At 36.6% G+C, this 19,054-nt stretch overlaps 2 protein-coding genes across 8 annotated transcripts in view; one reads left to right on the top strand and one right to left on the bottom strand.

Moving 5' to 3' along the window:
* The window catches only part of LOC145672151 (histidine protein methyltransferase 1 homolog), a 55,878-nt gene extending 55,045 nt beyond the window's left edge, over window positions 1-833 (bottom strand). The window contains exon 1 of one of the 5 annotated variants that reach the window (XM_081741484.1): window positions 784-833. The gene's annotated coding sequence lies outside the window, so the exon portion shown is untranslated. Of the gene's footprint in view, window positions 1-646; window positions 747-783 lie in introns of those variants that run through there. The other 4 variants (XM_081741482.1, XM_081741480.1, XM_081741481.1 and 1 more) reach the window with 4 other exon arrangements.
* Window positions 834-984: 151 nt separating this feature from the next.
* Window positions 985-19,054, top strand: part of LOC145672150 (T-cell immunomodulatory protein) — an 80,252-nt gene continuing 62,182 nt past the window's right edge. For 2 of the 3 annotated variants that reach the window (XM_081741475.1, XM_081741478.1), the window contains exons 1-2: window positions 985-1,129; window positions 2,796-2,919. In XM_081741475.1, coding sequence (XP_081597601.1) covers window positions 2,800-2,919 — 120 coding nt within the window. In that variant the 5' untranslated portion in view covers window positions 985-1,129; window positions 2,796-2,799. Of the gene's footprint in view, window positions 1,130-2,795; window positions 2,920-12,837; window positions 18,575-19,054 lie in introns of those variants that run through there. The other variant, XM_081741476.1, reaches the window with a different exon arrangement.

Raw genomic sequence — 19,054 nt, 5'->3', positions numbered from 1 at the left:
ACGCTTGCATTTGGGGGAGCAGTACTAAGTTGACCTAACCTAACCTGAATCAAAATATACAGAAAATATACCAAGTAAAAAGTTTAAACTCAGAAAATTCTAGTCCCCTAAATCTAAAATGTCGAATACGGTTCAACCAAATTTTGACAATTTCTAAAATTTTCAGGTTAGGTTAGGTTCCTTATGAGATTACTCGAGATGGACCTTTAAATTTTTTATTTGGTAGAATCGTCTGCTCTAGTGAATCCTTCTAAGACAGTAAGAGTACATTTCCAGCTAAGAGAAGTCAATATTTCATGAATATAATTATGCTCCCAAAGAATAGGATAGCACATGGAATTTAACTCTTCTCATGCCCATCGCAAACATTTTGAGGAAGAATAAGAAAGTTGGTGAGAGAATTAATTTTTCGACAATTCTTTCGAGAGATGTATCTAAGTTAACCTGCACGAGAAACACGTGTAGTATTACTATGCGGATCCATAGTATAAGTAGTAGGAGTAGGACTAAAAACGGGTTAGAAGCCCCGCAGAGGTTCGTTGGGTTGTGATCTAGACATAAAATTGTCAAATTGAAGACTTCCTCAATTTTTTCCGCATTTTAGAATCTGTGGATCCGTATAGTAAAACTGCACCGAAACACTAACCTAAAGAAAGGTACTTATGCAATATTTCACTACTTCACTATTACTTTTCCGACAAAACTATACGCTTTCGTTCACGTTTCAAAATACCACAATTATAATAATCCACAGAATAATAAATGTTCTAGGTTTCAGTTAACCTTATTGGAACGTAATTGATATTCCTATAATGACATCTCATTACAAAAAAATGTTTTATGAATATTTATTTCTTTCATGGAAATTTCATAGATTGTATTCGAATTTTGAATTTCAAAGTTGAAGGCATACGTCAAAACTTCAAACTGCTTTTAGTTACTTTTTAGTCATTAGGTTAGCCAATGAGATTTCTGTGAACTGCTGTTAAAAAAAAAAAAAAATCGCCAATGGTGTTGAGTCTGTGTTGATCACTGTACGAGAACGAGTACTGCGTTGTGTACGTTGCTGCGTTTAGGAAAAGGAGCATTTATGAAAATTCTAATCCTGTTTAATGACTTAAAGAACTAGGTAATATCCCTACTGGTTTATTTTCAACAATATTAATTTAGTAGTTATTGTATATAATGTTGATATCTGTAGTAGTAGATTTAAAGTCATCATGAATGATTCCGGTTAGTATTGCGATTTATGAGTTGTGGCATTATGTACTTATACGTGGGCTTCAAATAAAATTACATACAGTGTACAATGATACTTGGTACAAACTGACAACATCTTTGCTAAGATACTAGAATCTTTAAAAAATATTGATTAATAACTTTGAAAGCAGTTTTATTCTATGTGCGTACAGGTTGAGAATGTCGCAGCATAAAAATAGACTTGGTTCGGAAATTAGGATCCTTTTTTCATCACCAATGCTATGTGAGGCATAGATCTTTAGTTTTAAGCGAAATTCGCAACACTAGCGCTCACAAATTTCAATGCTGTCGCACTGGTAATCGAGTCTAGGATCCCGTCTGCAAATGGGCGCGTGCTGGCCTCTAGAGTAATGGGAAGAACTGCATAAAAATGCAAATTAAGATGTAAATATAATACTTTGCAAAGAGAGTAATGTCTAAGGAGCTCGTTCGTGTTTGCGTGCAGATTTACAGTATACCGTGTTATTAGAAAACCTATTTTATTTTACTTTTTGTGCTTTAAATAATCCTTATGCCATTCTTAATACCTAATATACGCGCAAATTAATGTGACTCCTTACCGCTATAATTAAGCGTCCGAATGTATACCATAAAGACTTGGAAAATTAAGTAACCAGCATGTGCTAGGTGGCCACTAAAAATACGAGTGTTATCTAAGCAAGTGAGAGCAGTGGCTCCACGCGTGCGTGCGTACGTAGGAAACAGGCGCGTCAAAGACGAAAGATGTGTGCACAGACGTGGATATAAATATTCCACCGATGGAAATTATTATTGTGTAACACTTCGTCTTTCTAATCCACTCACTTATTTTAACCCTAGTATAGCACTTGCGATAAATTCTAATTACGAGAAGACAGAATTACTTATTTCACAAAAATTGCTGAGCGAGCGAAGAGAGTTAGAAGCCCCGTAGGGGCAGGACTCGTTGTTTTCTAGCTTTATCACAATTTTGGCCAAATCGAGGTTCTCGGTTGTGTAACCCGTTTTTACCTTCATGGTTTGTATTGTTCCCCCGCAATTAGAATTAACACTTGCACTTGTAAACATAAAATATTGGTTTGTTACATTCTGTAGAAATGCAACCAATGGAAATTAATATTTTAGGCAGGCCTCCTTCATATACACTCACTCATTTTAATAGTAAAATTATTTTTATAACGGCGTATGCATTTTGTTTCTTTTTTTTTTAAGGAAATATGTTTTTTTATTTTTGTATATGCGTCTCGTATGTGCTTCTCTATAAGCGAGAAAGATTTGTACATAATGTTCGTTTGTTTTATGGTATGCTTACTTTCTGTTAAGTGTTTTGACCTCCCAGAGGCCACTTGATTTTTTGTTCTTAAGAGCTTCTAATATGTTCTTGTTTTCTACTTTCAATGTTTCTAGCTTCGTCATACGTATGTAGGTTTCGTCACAAGTACGTAATTCCTCATATATGGCAGAGTTTACTTATACAAGTAACAATATTTGCTCTTTTATATAATTAAGTGCGTTAATATACTATTATATATTAATATATGTTTGTTCTGTTGCAGAAATATGCAGGCTAAGGAACTGCAGACTGTACCCGTTCCTTGTCCAATAAATACCCATTTCTCAAGTTCATGGTCGGAAGATAATAAAGTTGCTACAATAGTCCAGGCAGGAATTTACGTTATGGTAAGTTTAGTTGATCGAAACCCTAGCCTGTATTCCTTAACACAGTACAAACGTGTTCAGTAATATTGTTTGCATACGCCAAATATACATAATGTTGTACGATGTGTTCGACAGATTACGTTTAACGTATACTTCGCTTATAGGCATTTAGTTTGGTTGTTAAAACAGTTGTGGAGACTACATGATGTAAGAAGTGTTTAAGACAGCGTCTTGCAAACTATATCCTAATAAAATCTACCATTAGGGGGGCACGGTGGCTCAGTGGTAGAGCGCTGAGGGATTACTGGTTCGATTTCCGGCCGAGTAACTTTATGATAGATAACATCGTGTCCGTTGTTTTTTTTTGTGTACTCCCATTTCCTTCCACTTTCGCATTCCACCAATTAATCCATTATCACTCATTTGCTGTAATCATCATTTCCTTAGCCTAAAAGGCATAATCGTGGGATGTTCAACTGAATTAGACTTCCAAATTATGCCATCCAAATGTAAAGGAAGTCTTACGGAACGACTCTCTGTCGACAGGTATCAAAGGCAAAATGTAAGACGACGAAATACTGTTTTCTGATATGGTTCAACAACGCAGGAACAGAGTTATAACCCGGCTGGATTCGATTCTCGTCCGTTCCTGTTCGGGAAGCTTTTCTTGTGACAGTACTGGGTTGAGTACTTGCTTGACTGGTGAATTTAAACAAATGGAATGGGAGTGAGGGAGGACACACGCTCACAGGGTTCTTCTCTGTCCTTATCCCTATATTCCAGCCGCAAGTGGTAAAAGTACCATTTCCGGTTTTAACGTTGATCGTTATATTCCAAAAGCTGTAATGGAAGCGAGAAACAGCTCTCCCTGAGGTCCCAGGTTTGATTCCCCGTGGGAGAACCTTGAAATTTCAACTCGTTACGGTTGTTCGGACTTCACTTTAAACTTTAGGTCCATGTATTATATAGCCTCGGTGTTAAAAAAAAGAGGGGGCACTAAACTACCTAACCAAGAATGCAAGATTTTTTATGTAGACTCAGTGTCCCAAGCATAAACCTTTCTCTGCTCTCATCACTAGACTTCAGCCGAAAGTGGTTGAACTCAATTCAGTAATTTTCTGTGTCAAAATTGATCCCAATTGAGTGGAAACGGTCAGAGATACAGAGAAACTGTAGTTTGGTATGAATTCAGCATCCCAGAAATAAGTTCCATATCCAACTATATCCCTCTATTCAAACTGGGAGGGATATATCTAAAACTTCGTGTTTTAATATTAAATCCTCGTAATTTCTAAGTCTACTGTAGTTTTACAGTGTTATACGAAACCCGTGTTGCTTATTTATTTATTTATTTGCTTATTTACTTATTTTCTGAAAATTCAGTCGAGAATAAGAATTCAGTCTTCTTTTTTAAATAAATTTAGCTTATCCGAGAGATTGACATGTTCAGGTATCGTTGGCTTATTTTAAAATAGTGTTGAGCTTCTATAGTTATTGACAGCTGAAATACAATAGGCAAATCCAGATTAATTATCGATTCTTAGAGGCACGAGGTTTTCGCACTAAGAATTAGAAAATTTCGTATTTCGCATTTTGTTGCATATTCCAAATCAAGTTTTGCATTTTGTATCTCTTGTGGAAAAGATATTCCCTGACATTTTTACAATTGTTCCTTTTATTAATAGATCATTACAGAAATAAACCATTAATTATCTAAAAACAAAATACACTGAATATTTCATTTGACGTTGTAAATGTCACTTACTGAAAATTACATTTTTTTAAAAATCAAACTGACAGAAAATCAGTAATTAAACTTACTATGAGTAGGAAAGTTTTGTTGTTTTCTGAAAACACATAGGCACAAGTTACATTTAGGCATTCAACATAAGCATGTTACATGTTTCCACATTGTTGTACGTGTGTCACCACCAGTCCATGCCATTGGCTAGCTAATTAAAACGGCTCCTCACCATTCAGCTGCGAAAATGATAGTTAATGCGTAATATGTTTTCTATAGTCGTAATACCAAAAATGCACCGTTCATACCACATTCTACCGTTCTGTCAGCAGAAAACTGGTGTTTTTAAATTAATGAAAACGTATTTTTAAAATTTCGCGTTATTTCGCGTATTAGAAATTTCGCGAAAAACTCAATTTCGCGTTTTATGGCGCAACGGAAACTAACGAAAATACACACAGAATATCATAAAACGTCAAGAAACTGAAAAATACTTAATTCTGACGCATTTTGTTTTATCGCGCATTGCGAAAAGCTTGTGCCTCTATCGATGCTTACTAGTATCAAGTAAAATATTCATGCAAGGAATCCGTTATTGAACGTTATCGAGTATGAAAGTTATGAGTATGAAAGTATATTTTAAAAAGCTAAGTTATATTACCCATTATTGTATTGGTAGTTCGCACTTTTCATGAAGTTGACTTTACATACGATATTTTTTGAGAATCATTGTGGCTTAGTAATCGAGTACTCACTTGTGGTCTCAAAAGATCCTAATTCGATGGAGTGCTATGTGAGCTTGTGATAGGCAGTCGTGTGTGTGGGTGAGTTTCCTCATCTTTTTTTTAATTTTTTTTTAATATTGTCTCCGTTTACCAACTTCGTCGCCATTAATTGGTATATAGCTATTAGCTAAGAGGAGGTCCATATACAGTGTAACCTGTCTATGTTGGCCACCATAGGTTCCATTGAAAAGTGGCCAACTTACAGAAAATAAGTGTGATTGGTGTATTTTTAGAATAGGGTTTCTCGTATTTCTTGGTTGTATAACTTTAATAAGCAACGGTACAACGGACACTTTTAAATAATTTATATAGAGTAATCATAACAGTATCAGTACTAGAAAAAATTACTACAATATATTTAATATATGTACCTTTATCTTCCTGAAAACTAGTATGGTTCACTGAATTATTCGGATTGAAAACACGAACAACCATAACGTATGTACGCAGTTTATTGTAATTGATATTGTAACACACTGAATTATCCCGATTGAAAACAAGGAAAGCAAAATTATAAATTGAATAATTTATATGCAGTTTATATGACTTTTTCGTCAGTGACAAATATTTTCTGTAGATACCTTTTGAAAAGTAGCAAATCAGTTATTAATAACAAATTTACTTATGGCGGTTCATTCTAGACGTATGTCTTTTATTCTTTTTGGCACATATGCGCATTCTAATTTCGTATTTAACTACCTTTTCTTAATGAGCTACAAGTGTTTCCTTTGGAGCAAAAGATGTTTTGGGAAAATCTTAAGGGAATTCATATCTCAAACTCTCCGCTCCCTTTTGACAAACTGTCAGGTGTCAATAGGTGACAATTGAGATGGTTAGCTTTAACCTTGAGAATTTTTCGGAATTACTAAAGCTCCCTACTGATGAAAGGAGCCGATATAGCTAATGGTTTTACCAAAACAGACAGGGTAAACAAATATGTACAACCATTTCCTGAATTCCTGTGTGCTTTTCCTTATTCACATCTTCCTTCACCACTCCTTTATCAGGGTAGTGTTCTGGCCATTGACCTCCAAGAACAAATCGTGCGAATCTATGCGTCTCTGTCTCCAGTCACAAACACAGATCATCTGCCTCTCATATGAAAATACGAAACAGTTAAGAAAAATAACAAAACGGTATTTTGCGTGGCCAAGATACGCAGGTAAATTTATCATTATCATCATAGGATAAACATTGCTTCAATGCAGCCAACTTCCAAGATAGGTAGTTGGCCATCTTACAGAGTAATAAGTAGCTAATGTGTTATGGGAAAATGCAGGTTCAAGACGAATCAGGCCAAGATAAGCAGATGGCCAAGTTGACAGGTTTTACTGTACATATACTTAATGACTTGAAAATTATCTGTGAACCAATTGCAATGAATTATTGAAAGTGTCACTAGCTCTATCCAGACTTTTCACAAGCGTTTTAATGAGTTTAATTAATAATCTGTTTTAGTCATTTAATATATTAGGACGGGAAATTTTCAGTAACGATTATGCTTTTCTGGAAAACAAAAAGCATTGGTACTTTATGACTTGCAGGAAAATTAGTGGGAAAGACACAACTACTTTAAACAGACCTTCTAATATTTTTCAAGATATACATGCTACCAGGATAGGCTACACTAGTACTTAATACACAGAATCCTTCACACCGTTGTTAGTACTGAGTATTTTTAAAAGGACAGATAAATATTTAATACGAGCACACCTTAGTTAATACAAAACTTCTACTGCGTAAGATTTTATGTTTTGTATTTTGAGATGAAGAAAGAGGAATACCAAGAACTAGAAATCCAAGCTTCATTAATGTTCACTAATGGACGCTATGGGATACATATTTATAAATTGAAATTACTAACTTTACAAAGTTAGTAATTTCCGTTCATTGATATTACTCTCCTTTTGACCTTATTTGAATTGAACGTCCCATTTCAGCACTAAGGCTATGTGTAACATGAACCTACACTTGGACTTGGTATCAAATCTCCGTGAGATCTCACCGAGAATCGAATTTGGGTGTCCAGCGCCGAAAGCGAAAATGCTTATCGTTGAGCAACAGGGGATGTTTTTATTCGTTGTAGTTCTAATAGTCTAATTCTTCTTCTGCAAGAGCAGCACTTTGAAACTAGTGTCTAGAGATGCAAATAAGCTGCTTATTTGTGGGATCGAGTTATATATAACGCCTGAGTCTTTTGGGCACTGGCGCAAATCCCGGGGGATGAGAGGGACCTGTCCCCTCCAATCTTGGAACTGGGGGGTCCTCCCCAATAGTCTGATTTGAAATGTGTTTCTCGGCGAGAAACGTGATGATTTGTGCTCGATTGCCACAAAGCAAAGTGAGATGAAATTGATGTTCCCCCAGAATAAGCTTCAAATCTGCCCGCCTCCCAATGTTGAAGACAACTCTGCTCCCCCCTGATCCTCTACAGCATTGTTTTTCCTCATAAAAATTTTGAACGCCGCTCTTATATATATATGGAAAGTCATATATATATATATATATATGGACCCCCTCCCGCCCAGTGTTGAAGACAGATTTGCGCCGCTGCTTTTGGGGTGGAAAGCGGAATCCCTGTAGTGGATTTTACTATTAAGAATCCGGCCGGGTTTTTTGAAGGAAAAAGCTCGGGAATTTTAGTTTTTTTAAGGCATTTTTTTATTCAACTACCATTTGTTTTCTTGTAATGGATTCTACAATTAAGAAAGTGTGTTCACAACATTCAGTGTCTTGTCCAGTCCGAGGCTGGCTATCGTGATTGGTTTTCAAATTGGCATTGCACTGGTTGTCAACAGGTGTAAATTATGAAACCCACCATATCATAGGTGTCTTTTGGTTGCCCAACCATCGTATAAAGTGCTTCGAATTTAAACATCTTGTCATATGTGTTTTACTGGTTGTCTAAATTTAAACTGGCAAGCGGAAAAAAAAATCATTTTCGTTACCACTTCATTTTGAGCTTCAGACATTTTATTAAAATCTAGTTTGAGTTCAAAATTAAAATTATAAACGGCTGTTTTGAGCATGATGTTAGTTGAACATTGTAGCAAAACTTCATTATTCACAGGACTTATTCTGCCTGTACTGTTATATCATGTCAAAATGTTTGAAATAAGAAAATTGTGGAGCATTTTTAGCTTTTCTCCCTCTCGAATTTTAACGGCTTTGATAAATAGTTATAATGAATTTTGGTTTATTCATAAATTTTATATCTTAATTCTGTCCGACGAAGTCTTATTACATTTTCAGAAGTTACTGCTAGCACTTATTAGTACAATATTTTGTCATTGAATAATGTCACTGAAGACAAATAATTGGAACTAGAAAATCCATTTCGTCAGTCGATTTGCCTTTGATTGACCGATTTTTTTTTATTCTTAATTTTTTTTCATGATTTTTTTTCTTTAAGAGTGCGATGGTTAAATGTTTTTTCCGTGTTGTAATTGGCAAGAAGGTTGTCTCTCCTCTAAAATTGAAATGTTTTAAAAAGTGAAAAATGTACCAGGCATAAAAACCGTAGAAGACAACTTTTTTTTCTTCTTCTTTCTTCAGAAAAGCCATTTGTTTCTCCGATGCCTTGCATCTCTAATAGTGTCAGATGTTTTACAGTGTATTTGAGTTGATTTGCATTAGTTTGTTAGTGAGAGTTTATCGCTACACACATCACTGAGCCAAAGCGTATAATGACTGTCTTATATTGTACACATCTGATATAGTTGTTCTATTCCTTCGAAATTCTTGAACTAAAGTGGTATTGTTATTGTTATTGCTTAAACTGTATATCTTTGGGTGTTATTTTATCTTTGTTTTTCGTACAAAGAATCATTCTTCTTATATACTCGTGCTCAAAAATTGAGAATCATGTGGAAGGACAGAGAGAAACGAACAAAACAACAAAATGCCTTGCAAAATTACATATTACGTACCCTCGTGAAGATATGGTACACTGCTGCCGGTGGTTGATAATGTAGTTGCTTTGAAATTGCTAGAACATAGATGGTGCAAGTCTGTAAACTAGTGGCGCAAAAATACATTTGGATTACTTTTAACGGGTAGAATCATTGCCCGACGAGCGAGGCCAAACACGAATGTCCGTGTCGGAGAACCTGAATATCCCAGGAGGAGTTATTTTTGAATTGTGAAGGTCGTTTCAGTTGGATAGTATACCACGACAGTTCAGTAGTTAACATGACCTCCAAGGGACTGGTATGTAACCCTGCTAGACGTAAACAGGTGACGGCAGCCAGGGATACCGACACCACTGAGGCTGTTTCCAAGCATACAATGTACGGATGGTTACATGAACATCGGCTGTGTGTGTCCTATTGGCCCCGGTTGAGTTGATTTTGAGTTTAACGTCCCATTCAGCAGCGAGGCTATATGAGACATGGACCTACTGACTAACGTGGAATCCGAACCACATGAGCTTCCGCCTGGAATCATACCCGGGTCTCCCACGCCAAAGACGCGCACACTAACTGCTTAGCCACGAGGGAGCTCCCTATTGTCCTCGGCTCTCAGAAGGGCTCATATAATCTGGTCTCACACACCTTAACTAGACATAAGAGCAGTTGGACTGTGCACTGTACATAAGTCCATGTTCAGTGTACAAAGTGACTCTCACTTTATTTTGATCTGGAATCCGATACAGCCCCTTCAGCATTGGAGAACGAGACCATTATAGGCAAAGTTGTGTCATGGCATGAAATGTATTATATGTTAGGAATTCGTACACTCTTACACTTGTTCGAACTGGGAGATCGCGACCTCATCCACCACCATCCTGGGATGCACTGAGCCTTGACTTTTGTTTTGTGAATAACAGCACACGTCCATATCAAATGATCTTGATCCACGAGTATATTGAGATGGAGGATATGCGTAAAGCGTGACTAACCCACTCTCCTGGTATAAATCCCATTGGGCATACATGGGATGCCCTTAAATGACGACGCATTGTGGAATATCATCCATTCTCTAGGACTCAATGTGTTACGAGTTGCTGTAATACAGGAGTGGGACGCCATTTCCATCTGTTGGATAAGCATACGGACAGTATGCCCATTCTCTGATCGATATGTCTTGCAGTCCAGCAACACTCATGGATACAACCCTCGTGATTCCTTCTGCAGGCTCCAACTGGGTACTTCGTTCTGTCTTGTGTATCTGTCCTGTTAGTGATGGCAGACTTAATTTTGCTGTGCTTGCATACATTGTATTGCAGCATCTTGACTATAATGTACACTACTTCAATTATCCTTAATTTTTGAGCAAGAGTGCAGTTTAAACATTATATTTAATGTGCTGAAGATTGCGTTGATACGTATTTTTTGATTAACATATTCTGCCACTATTTTTGTAGAATTGTTATTTATTGTTGCTTTACAATTATATACAAGAGTTGGATAAAAAGTGGTGGCAACATTGTTACAATTCGTACCTGGCTTTATGGCTTTATGCAAATAAAAACACCTATTACATTTCTTTAAAATAATCGCCTTCATCTGTTCTGTTACATTCTGCCACACGTGTCGAATTCACCGTACACCATCAGCGCGTCCATCTTTGTCGACATCCCGCAGGGACCGCCATAGGCACCGATGATGGCTTCTCATGTGTCGTAGTGCTTCTCGCGAATGGGTTCCTTCATTTTGGCAGAAAGGTCATAATCGTACGGGCTCATATCAGGTGAATACGACTGATGTTACCGCTGCCACCGACGCAGGAGCTCCATCACAGTGTTAGCCGTGTGACACGTGCATTGTGATGAATGATTATGAGAGTCCGTCCGAATATGCTGTCGCTTCCTCCAGAGTACAAATCGAATGTGTGGTCGCAAGTAGTTGTAACAGTAGGTTGCATCCCGTGAACAGTCTGCCCTTAAGGTACAATATAGTGCAAAATGAGTCTATCGATATCGTAAGCCATAATTCACACACATTCACATCTACCATGTGCAAGGCGCACTTTCTTTGGGCGAGGGGAATCAGGATGTTTCCATTCATTGAATTGCCGGTAACCATCCACTGAACATCAGTCAACCGTAGTTCATACGACCAAACCCAAGTTTCGTCCATTTCGACACTCCTTCAAAGGAAGTCTTCACCTTCCTTCTGGTAGCAGTTCAGCAATTCGTGTGCAAGTGCATAGCAGTATCATTGTTGCACCTCGGTGATTTAATGTGATATTCAGCATTCTGCAATTTTGCGGAAATCAAGAATGCCACACTGGCAGACACCTACCTCCACAGCAAACTTAACGCACAGTCCATAGGCAATTCGCATTCAACATGAAGGTTGTATGCAGCTGAATTTTGCTGTTGTCTGTTGGTGGTCATTCATGAACGGGGGCGAACTTGAACGACATCCCTGCCTTAACGAAACACTTTGATACGGCAACGGTGCATTACCACACGCTGCACGAAGTCCATGAAAACATTGTTGTCTACTGTGAGCACGTATCACTTCAGTTTTGATTCACGCACGTTGCTCGTCTTTCTGAATCATAGGGTTATGGCGCTTCCATTTTCCTCCTTTACTTCACGTCATTGCTGCTTTTGACTGAATAACTATTTACTTATTCATCAGAAAATAACATACATATAGGTCCAGTAACAATTTCTTGTACAAATAAAACACTGCACTAAAATATAATACTACTACTAATAATAATAATATAATAAATAAAAACAAATCAATCGTAAATGCAAAATACAAAAACAAATAAGCATGCATAAAGATAGCAAACACAATAATCATATATATTACAAAGAGACACTGTTAAGACAGTACCCGGTTGACTGACGTCCCAAGTGTTCAGCTCACAGATGTAAGGAGCCAGATGAAAAAAAAAAAAATGAAAAAAATCTGGAATTAAAACGTGAGCACCCCGGGGTCAAAGGCTGCTAAGCGATGACACACCTACGCAGTCGTTACCACTCGCTACACTTCCTCGCATCACATTCCCTTATCAGCTACGGAACTTTTGTAGTGCGGAGACTCAACTATTTGATGTGATAAGTGTCGCCACTACTTTGTATCCAACCTGTGTATATTAAGAGTTATCCCAATTAGCTCTTCCTATAATTAAAATATTACCACATATTTAAATTTACCATAGTTTCTTCGACGGAGTGTAATGAAAATAGATAAAATATAAGTCATGACACATTGAATAGTCCGCTCCATTGCTGTTTTCAAATGTATCAGATGAACTTCTTTTTAAAGAAAATTCGGCCAAATCACGTAAAGTGACACCAGCCTTAAGGGGTGCTACCGCAAGATTTTTATAATTACTTCTTATCCTCAGCAGGCTATAAAATTAGAAAAAATATTTCATTATCTGTATTAATTGTAAAAGCTTTACTTGAGTGATCTGTATGATTGTAATAGCTATCTTATTTGTTAACAGGGCAAATCAAGCATCAAAGCCAACCGCTTTTGGAAAAACAACTCTTCCACTGGCTGCATATCCTTGTACAAAATGAGTTCTAATTCTTTTAATCTTTTGAGACTTTGCGTTTTAAGTATGGTTCTTTTTCCATTTCTTCCCGTATGCATGGGTAGTGATATAACATCAGCAGTGTTTGGAAGCGTCACAGATGGTATGCCTGCAGCGTTTGGTGATTTTAACTCAGATAAGTTAACTGATATGTTTGTGATTAGAAACAATAGGAAAACAGTTGAAGTTCTGCTTGCAGGTGAACAAGAACCTCTTTTGCGTCCTGCTGGATTGAAATGCCAATATCAAAACATTTCAATCACAAGTGTGATCCCAGGTGATTTTGATGGGGATGCCATAATGGATGTTCTTATTACCTGTATAAATAAGAATGTAAATCCGAAGCGAACGCTAGTGTATGTTTTGTGGGGGGGATTAAACCATATTAACTGCAGCGAAGAAGACTCCCCCATTCTTGAAATGGTGGGACAGCCTTTGATGTTAGATTATAACCATGATATGATATCGGATCTCTTTGGAGATAATGGCACGGAGCGATGTTTCTGGGTGTTCAAGAAGGGGAGGGAACCACCAGATCGCATTCCTTTACCCAAAACAACAGGCGAGCAAAAGCCATTGCGTCGCCCTCATTCTCACGCGTATTTGGATCTAAATGGCAATTTATCGCCCGACCTTTTCATTACAACTGAGAAAGATTTCGAGATATGGTACGGTGAAGGACCAGAAGGCTTCCAATTTAATACTACAATTCCTTTTCCAGAGGGAATTACGAATCATGAATGGATTGGACAGTCTGTGTTTGTGGATATGGCTTTACGAGCGAAATTAGATCATATATTACCAGTGTGTTACGACGCAGATTGTTTCAACAGTTCTATTTTGGTATATTTTTCAGATAAGTGGGTTAATCTTAAAGTTGATTTTAAAGATAGCAAGGGTAACCTTTGGGGATTTGCAAGAGAGCCAGGTAAGAACTATATAGATACCATTACCTTACGAGCGGGTGATTTTAACCTTGATGGTTATCCAGATGTATTGGCTACTTTAGCTGTTAAAAAGAAAAATACTCCTGTGAAGACTTTCTTGTTAGAAAATATCGCATGTGAAAATTGTATATTTGGCAGGACGTTTACTGTACGATGGGATGCGTTGTCGCCGTTTAACCAAACTGTTATGGGTACCTTTTATGATTTCTATGAAAATGGAAACCTGGATGTGATCCTAGTGAGCATGGAAGAGAATAATAAATTTGAAGTCAAAGCCTTTAAGAATAGTTTAGATTACGATGCTAATTTTGTAAAAGTTATTGTTCTTACTGGTTTATGCTATAAACATTGTGAAAATGGGAAAATTCCGTACGGTACAAATTTGCCAGGGCCTCAAATTACGTACAGAACCACCACGCAGGATGGTAGCACTCAGGTTGCATCATCGGCACAACTACCCCAAAGTGGCCACTTTTCTTTGCAACTTCCATATTCAATATTTGGTTTAGGCCGCACTCCGAATTTTGTTGATGTGATGACTGTAGGTGTGTCGTGGCCAGACCCGAAATCACGATCAAAGGAATGGACACAAATTATTCCGAACTCTCAGGTGGTTGTAATTCCATCTCCTTTAGGGGAGCCTTCAAAGTGGATTGCTAAACTGTTTGTGACACCAAGTAAACTTGTCTTGTTGACTGCTTTAGCGCTACTGGGAACGTGTATTCTTATATCTGGCATAATTGGTGCACTGCATTGGAAAGAACGGCGAGAGGACAAAAAAGAGAAATTACAGGAAGCTCATAGGTTTCATTTTGATGCCATGTAATAACATTTATGCAAGTCATATCAAAGACAAAGCATCTGCACTTGTTAAAGAGATAACGAATTGTTTCAAATTTTCAGTGAGAGTGAAATGTAAGAGATTGAAGTATTATTGCATTAAACATTATTTCTCAAATTACTGATAGATAGTATATGACACACAGAATGAATAATTTAAATTAGAAGAGTCTTATCTTGTATCACGGAGTAGTTAAGTTTCAATTAAACAATTTCAGAGTGCGCTGATACCTTCGTCGATAACTTCTAAAAGCTACTGAACTGGAGACATCCTTCCTGTAGAACATTACTGAGAGAAAAGATAACAATGTTACTTCTCAAAACTGAATTGAACTAGTCAGGCTTGTAATGCCAACTAGGGTTGCTGGATTTTTTAGAGTGAAAAAAGGAAGATTTTATGATTTTTAGTGGGGAAAAGGAAGATAAGTGATTTTTAGAATGTAGATATATCATCATCATCATAGGTATTCTGTCATTATTGGCACGTCACTTGCTGCAACTGAGAAGCTTCATACTCCACGGTCTTCCGTTAACTCTTCGTTTTCACGTACGATTTTTCTGTTTTGATATCGTCCATTAATCGTAGTCTCCTTCGCCCCCTCCCTTTCTTTCCTGCCACCATACCCTCTAGCACGTCCCTGATGAGACAGTTTCTTCTTAGTCAATGTCCCAACCAGTTTCTCTTGCTCTTAATAATATTTAAAATTGTTCTTTCCCCCCACCACCATCATTTCAAATACCCTCTTCATTCGTTTTCCGCTTGACCCATCTAATTCTTTGCATTCTTCTCCACACCCACATCTCGAAAGCTTCCACTCGTTTTTCATATTTTTTGCGTATTTTCCATGTTTCTAACCTATACAGTGCAATACTCCACACGAAGCATTTTATGAGTCTTTTTCTCAACTCTTTATTCAATTTTCACAAAATAGTTCTTTCTTCCTCTTAAATGCTTCTTTCGACATTCTTATTCTTGCTTTTATTTCGCGTTCACATTATCGAAAACTATTCATCTGTTCTAGTTTGTCCCCTTCTACTTCTGTGTTTGGAACAACGACCGCTTCGTTCTAATCACCATGGCAGATATAACAAACACATGATGTCAGAGTAATGCAGAATAATTTTAATTGGAAATTAGGATAGTTTCATTAAAATAATTATAACACCAAAAAGTATATTACAATTCCCGGATGGAATTCGTGTGGTTCGGATTCCACAGTAGAGCTGAAGGTTCTTGTCTCTTATAGCCCCTGTGCGTAATCAACTTCAGCTACTACGTATATTGCACTAGTCTTTGTTCCCTTTTAGTGGCATTTGAGTAGATTACTTTTTTTTATCTTCTAACAGTCTCACGTCTTTTTTAATATTCAAAAAATCTCGCAAGGCATATCGAAATTCACAACCTGTTGGAGCTCTGCTTTTGTTAGTTCCCAATAGTTTTTGTTTCTGACAATACTATGTCACGACCGATTGAAACCACGATGTAATGGAGCTGATGCTGGCAGACAAAGGGGTAAGATGCTAAAACCAAATTACTCTTATACATAAGTTTGAAATGCCGGTTAGATAGGAGATAAGAGCGCTACCTGTTTCATTTTGCCTTTGAATACTAAGTTATAATTATAACGTTGAACTGTGTTGTTAAAATTTGTGAGAAATAAGTTCGTCTAATTAAGATTTTTTTTTCGCATTAACTTATAAAAATATTTGCAATGACTTTGAATTTCTTTGATTTATTATTTTTAAAAAAATAGGAGAAATCGTTTTAGGGGGGGGGGGGGAAACGTATAACATAAAGAGTGCTAGATAAAACTTAAAACTTGCGGGGAAAACATCTGGTAACGTAATGACAACTGAAAAGATAGGTTACATGTTATCTTCTGACTCTTCACAGATTTATTATGTTTAGTTTCTACAACTGGAAGGAAATTGAATTAGTTACCAGGAAATTTATTCCAACATTGACTCACAGATAAGCCTATATATACAGGGTGAGCCTGAAAAATGTGCACAAATCGATTTCCATTATGTTCTTTCCAAATAGAAAGATGTGCACGACGCAGAATTCAACAATATGCAAGATAACTTTTTTTTTCTTCTTTTGATGTTACAAATCACCGCCCGAAGTATGTGCACATCTTTGTGTTCCGTTCCAATTGTCACGATTGGAGTTTCAATTCCAACTTGACACTTCTGTCACTTGTATACGGCGCTGAATTCGACAACATACAAGTGGAGTTTTTGTCTTCTTATGATGTCACGAATCCCCTCTCGGATGTATATATACACTGTGCATCGTAGTTCCTTCAAAAAATCTAGAAAGGTTCCACAAGAAGCCAGGTTAATGTCTCGATAGTTAATAGCTTTGAAGTCCTCGACAGAGGAGTCTGCGCACCTTTCTTATTTGAATTACTTCTCTATGACGAAGTTAAGATAAATAGTGTGCATGCCAAATATGGATAACTAAATAACTATTGATGAGTTCACATTCTGATTATAGCTTTTTGCTACTAATGTGTACATTTATTAAGATACACTTATATGCAGAGAATCACAAGATATTTTATTTATTGTTGAAATTATTTTTTCTTGCCTGTTACAAAAGAGCATCCAATGTTTGTTTCTCTTGTAGCAGTTAATAGTAAGTCTTGTTAGGGGATCTGGAATAACTTGTTGATACCTACTGTCATTTTCATAATGATTTAGTTTTGGAAGTTCCTTTGATATATCAAGTTTTGTATGTATTGCCTCATGAGTATAATCCGTTTGATGAGTAAAATTGCCTGTATTTTGTTTTGTTCACCAAGGAAAGCTGCTTATTATTATTATTATTATTATTATTATTATTATTATTATTATTATTATTATTATTTAGTTTCAGTATCTGATCATTAAAGGTAATGAAATGACTAGTAGTGTTGTAAAAAAACGTTTTTTTTTCTGTGAAGTTTTTATTCAATAAAAAACATCGTTCTTTTTCATGTTTTTTTTCAAATGTCTGTTTTTTTTCTGGCAGCTATTATTTATTGATGTATGTTGAAGATTATTGAAATAATCAATAGAACTTGAGTCGAAGCCCTCGTAACTTACAAATCGTTCGTTTCCTTGTACATATACGAGCAAAATCTTGTGATTATTCCTTTCAGACCCAGATCATTTTTGGCGTTTTCCTACTTTGTCAGTTAGTGACGTATTCCTCAAAAACCATTTACCCTATTGATATGGTTAAGACCTTGTTTTTTTAGAAAAGGAATGTGGCTATTTTTTGGTGTACGTTACATTGCAGTGTTGCGAGCGGGTGGAAAATTACTGAGGGAGATGTAGGGGTGAAAATTTACAAAAAATCCCTAATCGAAAATCAAGATTTTTTGTATCTAGCACCACTGTTGCCATATGGGTCTAAGTCACCTAAAAAGATTCTTTGGTGCGTTGACAAGGTACAGTGAAAACCTGAAGTCGCTGGCTTCCATTCAAAGAGAGAAAGAAAAAAATCTGTTTCCATACACATGAAATTTTGACACTTTTTACGCCTCAAAAGCAAAAATCAACAGATATGCCGACGCTACAGTTTCTCTAATTATCCTATTTGAAACTTTTTATGGTGTGTTCTGTAGGCTAAAGAGAAGGTTTTCAGATAGTGGTACATTTGTTCCAACGTAGCGAGCAAGAGGGAAATAATAGAGGGGAAAGGGAAATTTGCCGAATTTTTCACTTAAAATCGGGAATTAATTGTTTTGGCTGGAAAGATTGCCATAAAACATACGTAAACTATCTGAAAGTAAACCTTGGTACCCTAAGAATGTATCCTACAAGTATCATTGCGATATCTAACAAAGTAAACATGAAATTTAAAAAAAAAATCTCATTCTAACTCAGAAATGCACAATTTTCTTACCATTTACAGAACATGGTTTATTATAAGCCACAACTGTACTTTTCCTAATTATTCTACCGAAACTTTTTATGGTGCACTGTGTCGGCTAAGGACGAGGCTTTCAGACAGTGGTACGTTTGTTCGAATGTAGCCAACAAGAGGGAAATAATAGAGACAAAAAGGGAATTTTTTCAAAATTTCCTCCTAAAATAGGAAATTGAAATTTTCTGTAGCTGGCAACAGTGCTAACAGACACACACAAGCTATCTTAAAAGAAGCTTTGGTATCCCTATTATATACCCTACAAGTATTGTGACGATATCCAATAAAGTAAGCAGATCATTAAAAAATATTTCAGTCTACGTAAAAAAATCAATTATCTTTCCACTTAGAGAACAAGGTCTACTGTAAACCTCAACTGTACTTCCTTTAACTATCGCATTGAAACTTTCTATAGTGCGTTGTG

This window comes from Thermobia domestica, chromosome 15 (assembly GCF_964235325.1).
Source record: "Thermobia domestica chromosome 15, izTheDome1.hap1.1, whole genome shotgun sequence".
Classification (NCBI taxonomy): domain Eukaryota; kingdom Metazoa; phylum Arthropoda; class Insecta; order Zygentoma; family Lepismatidae; genus Thermobia; species Thermobia domestica.
This window is presented reverse-complemented; position numbering and strand designations above follow the sequence as displayed.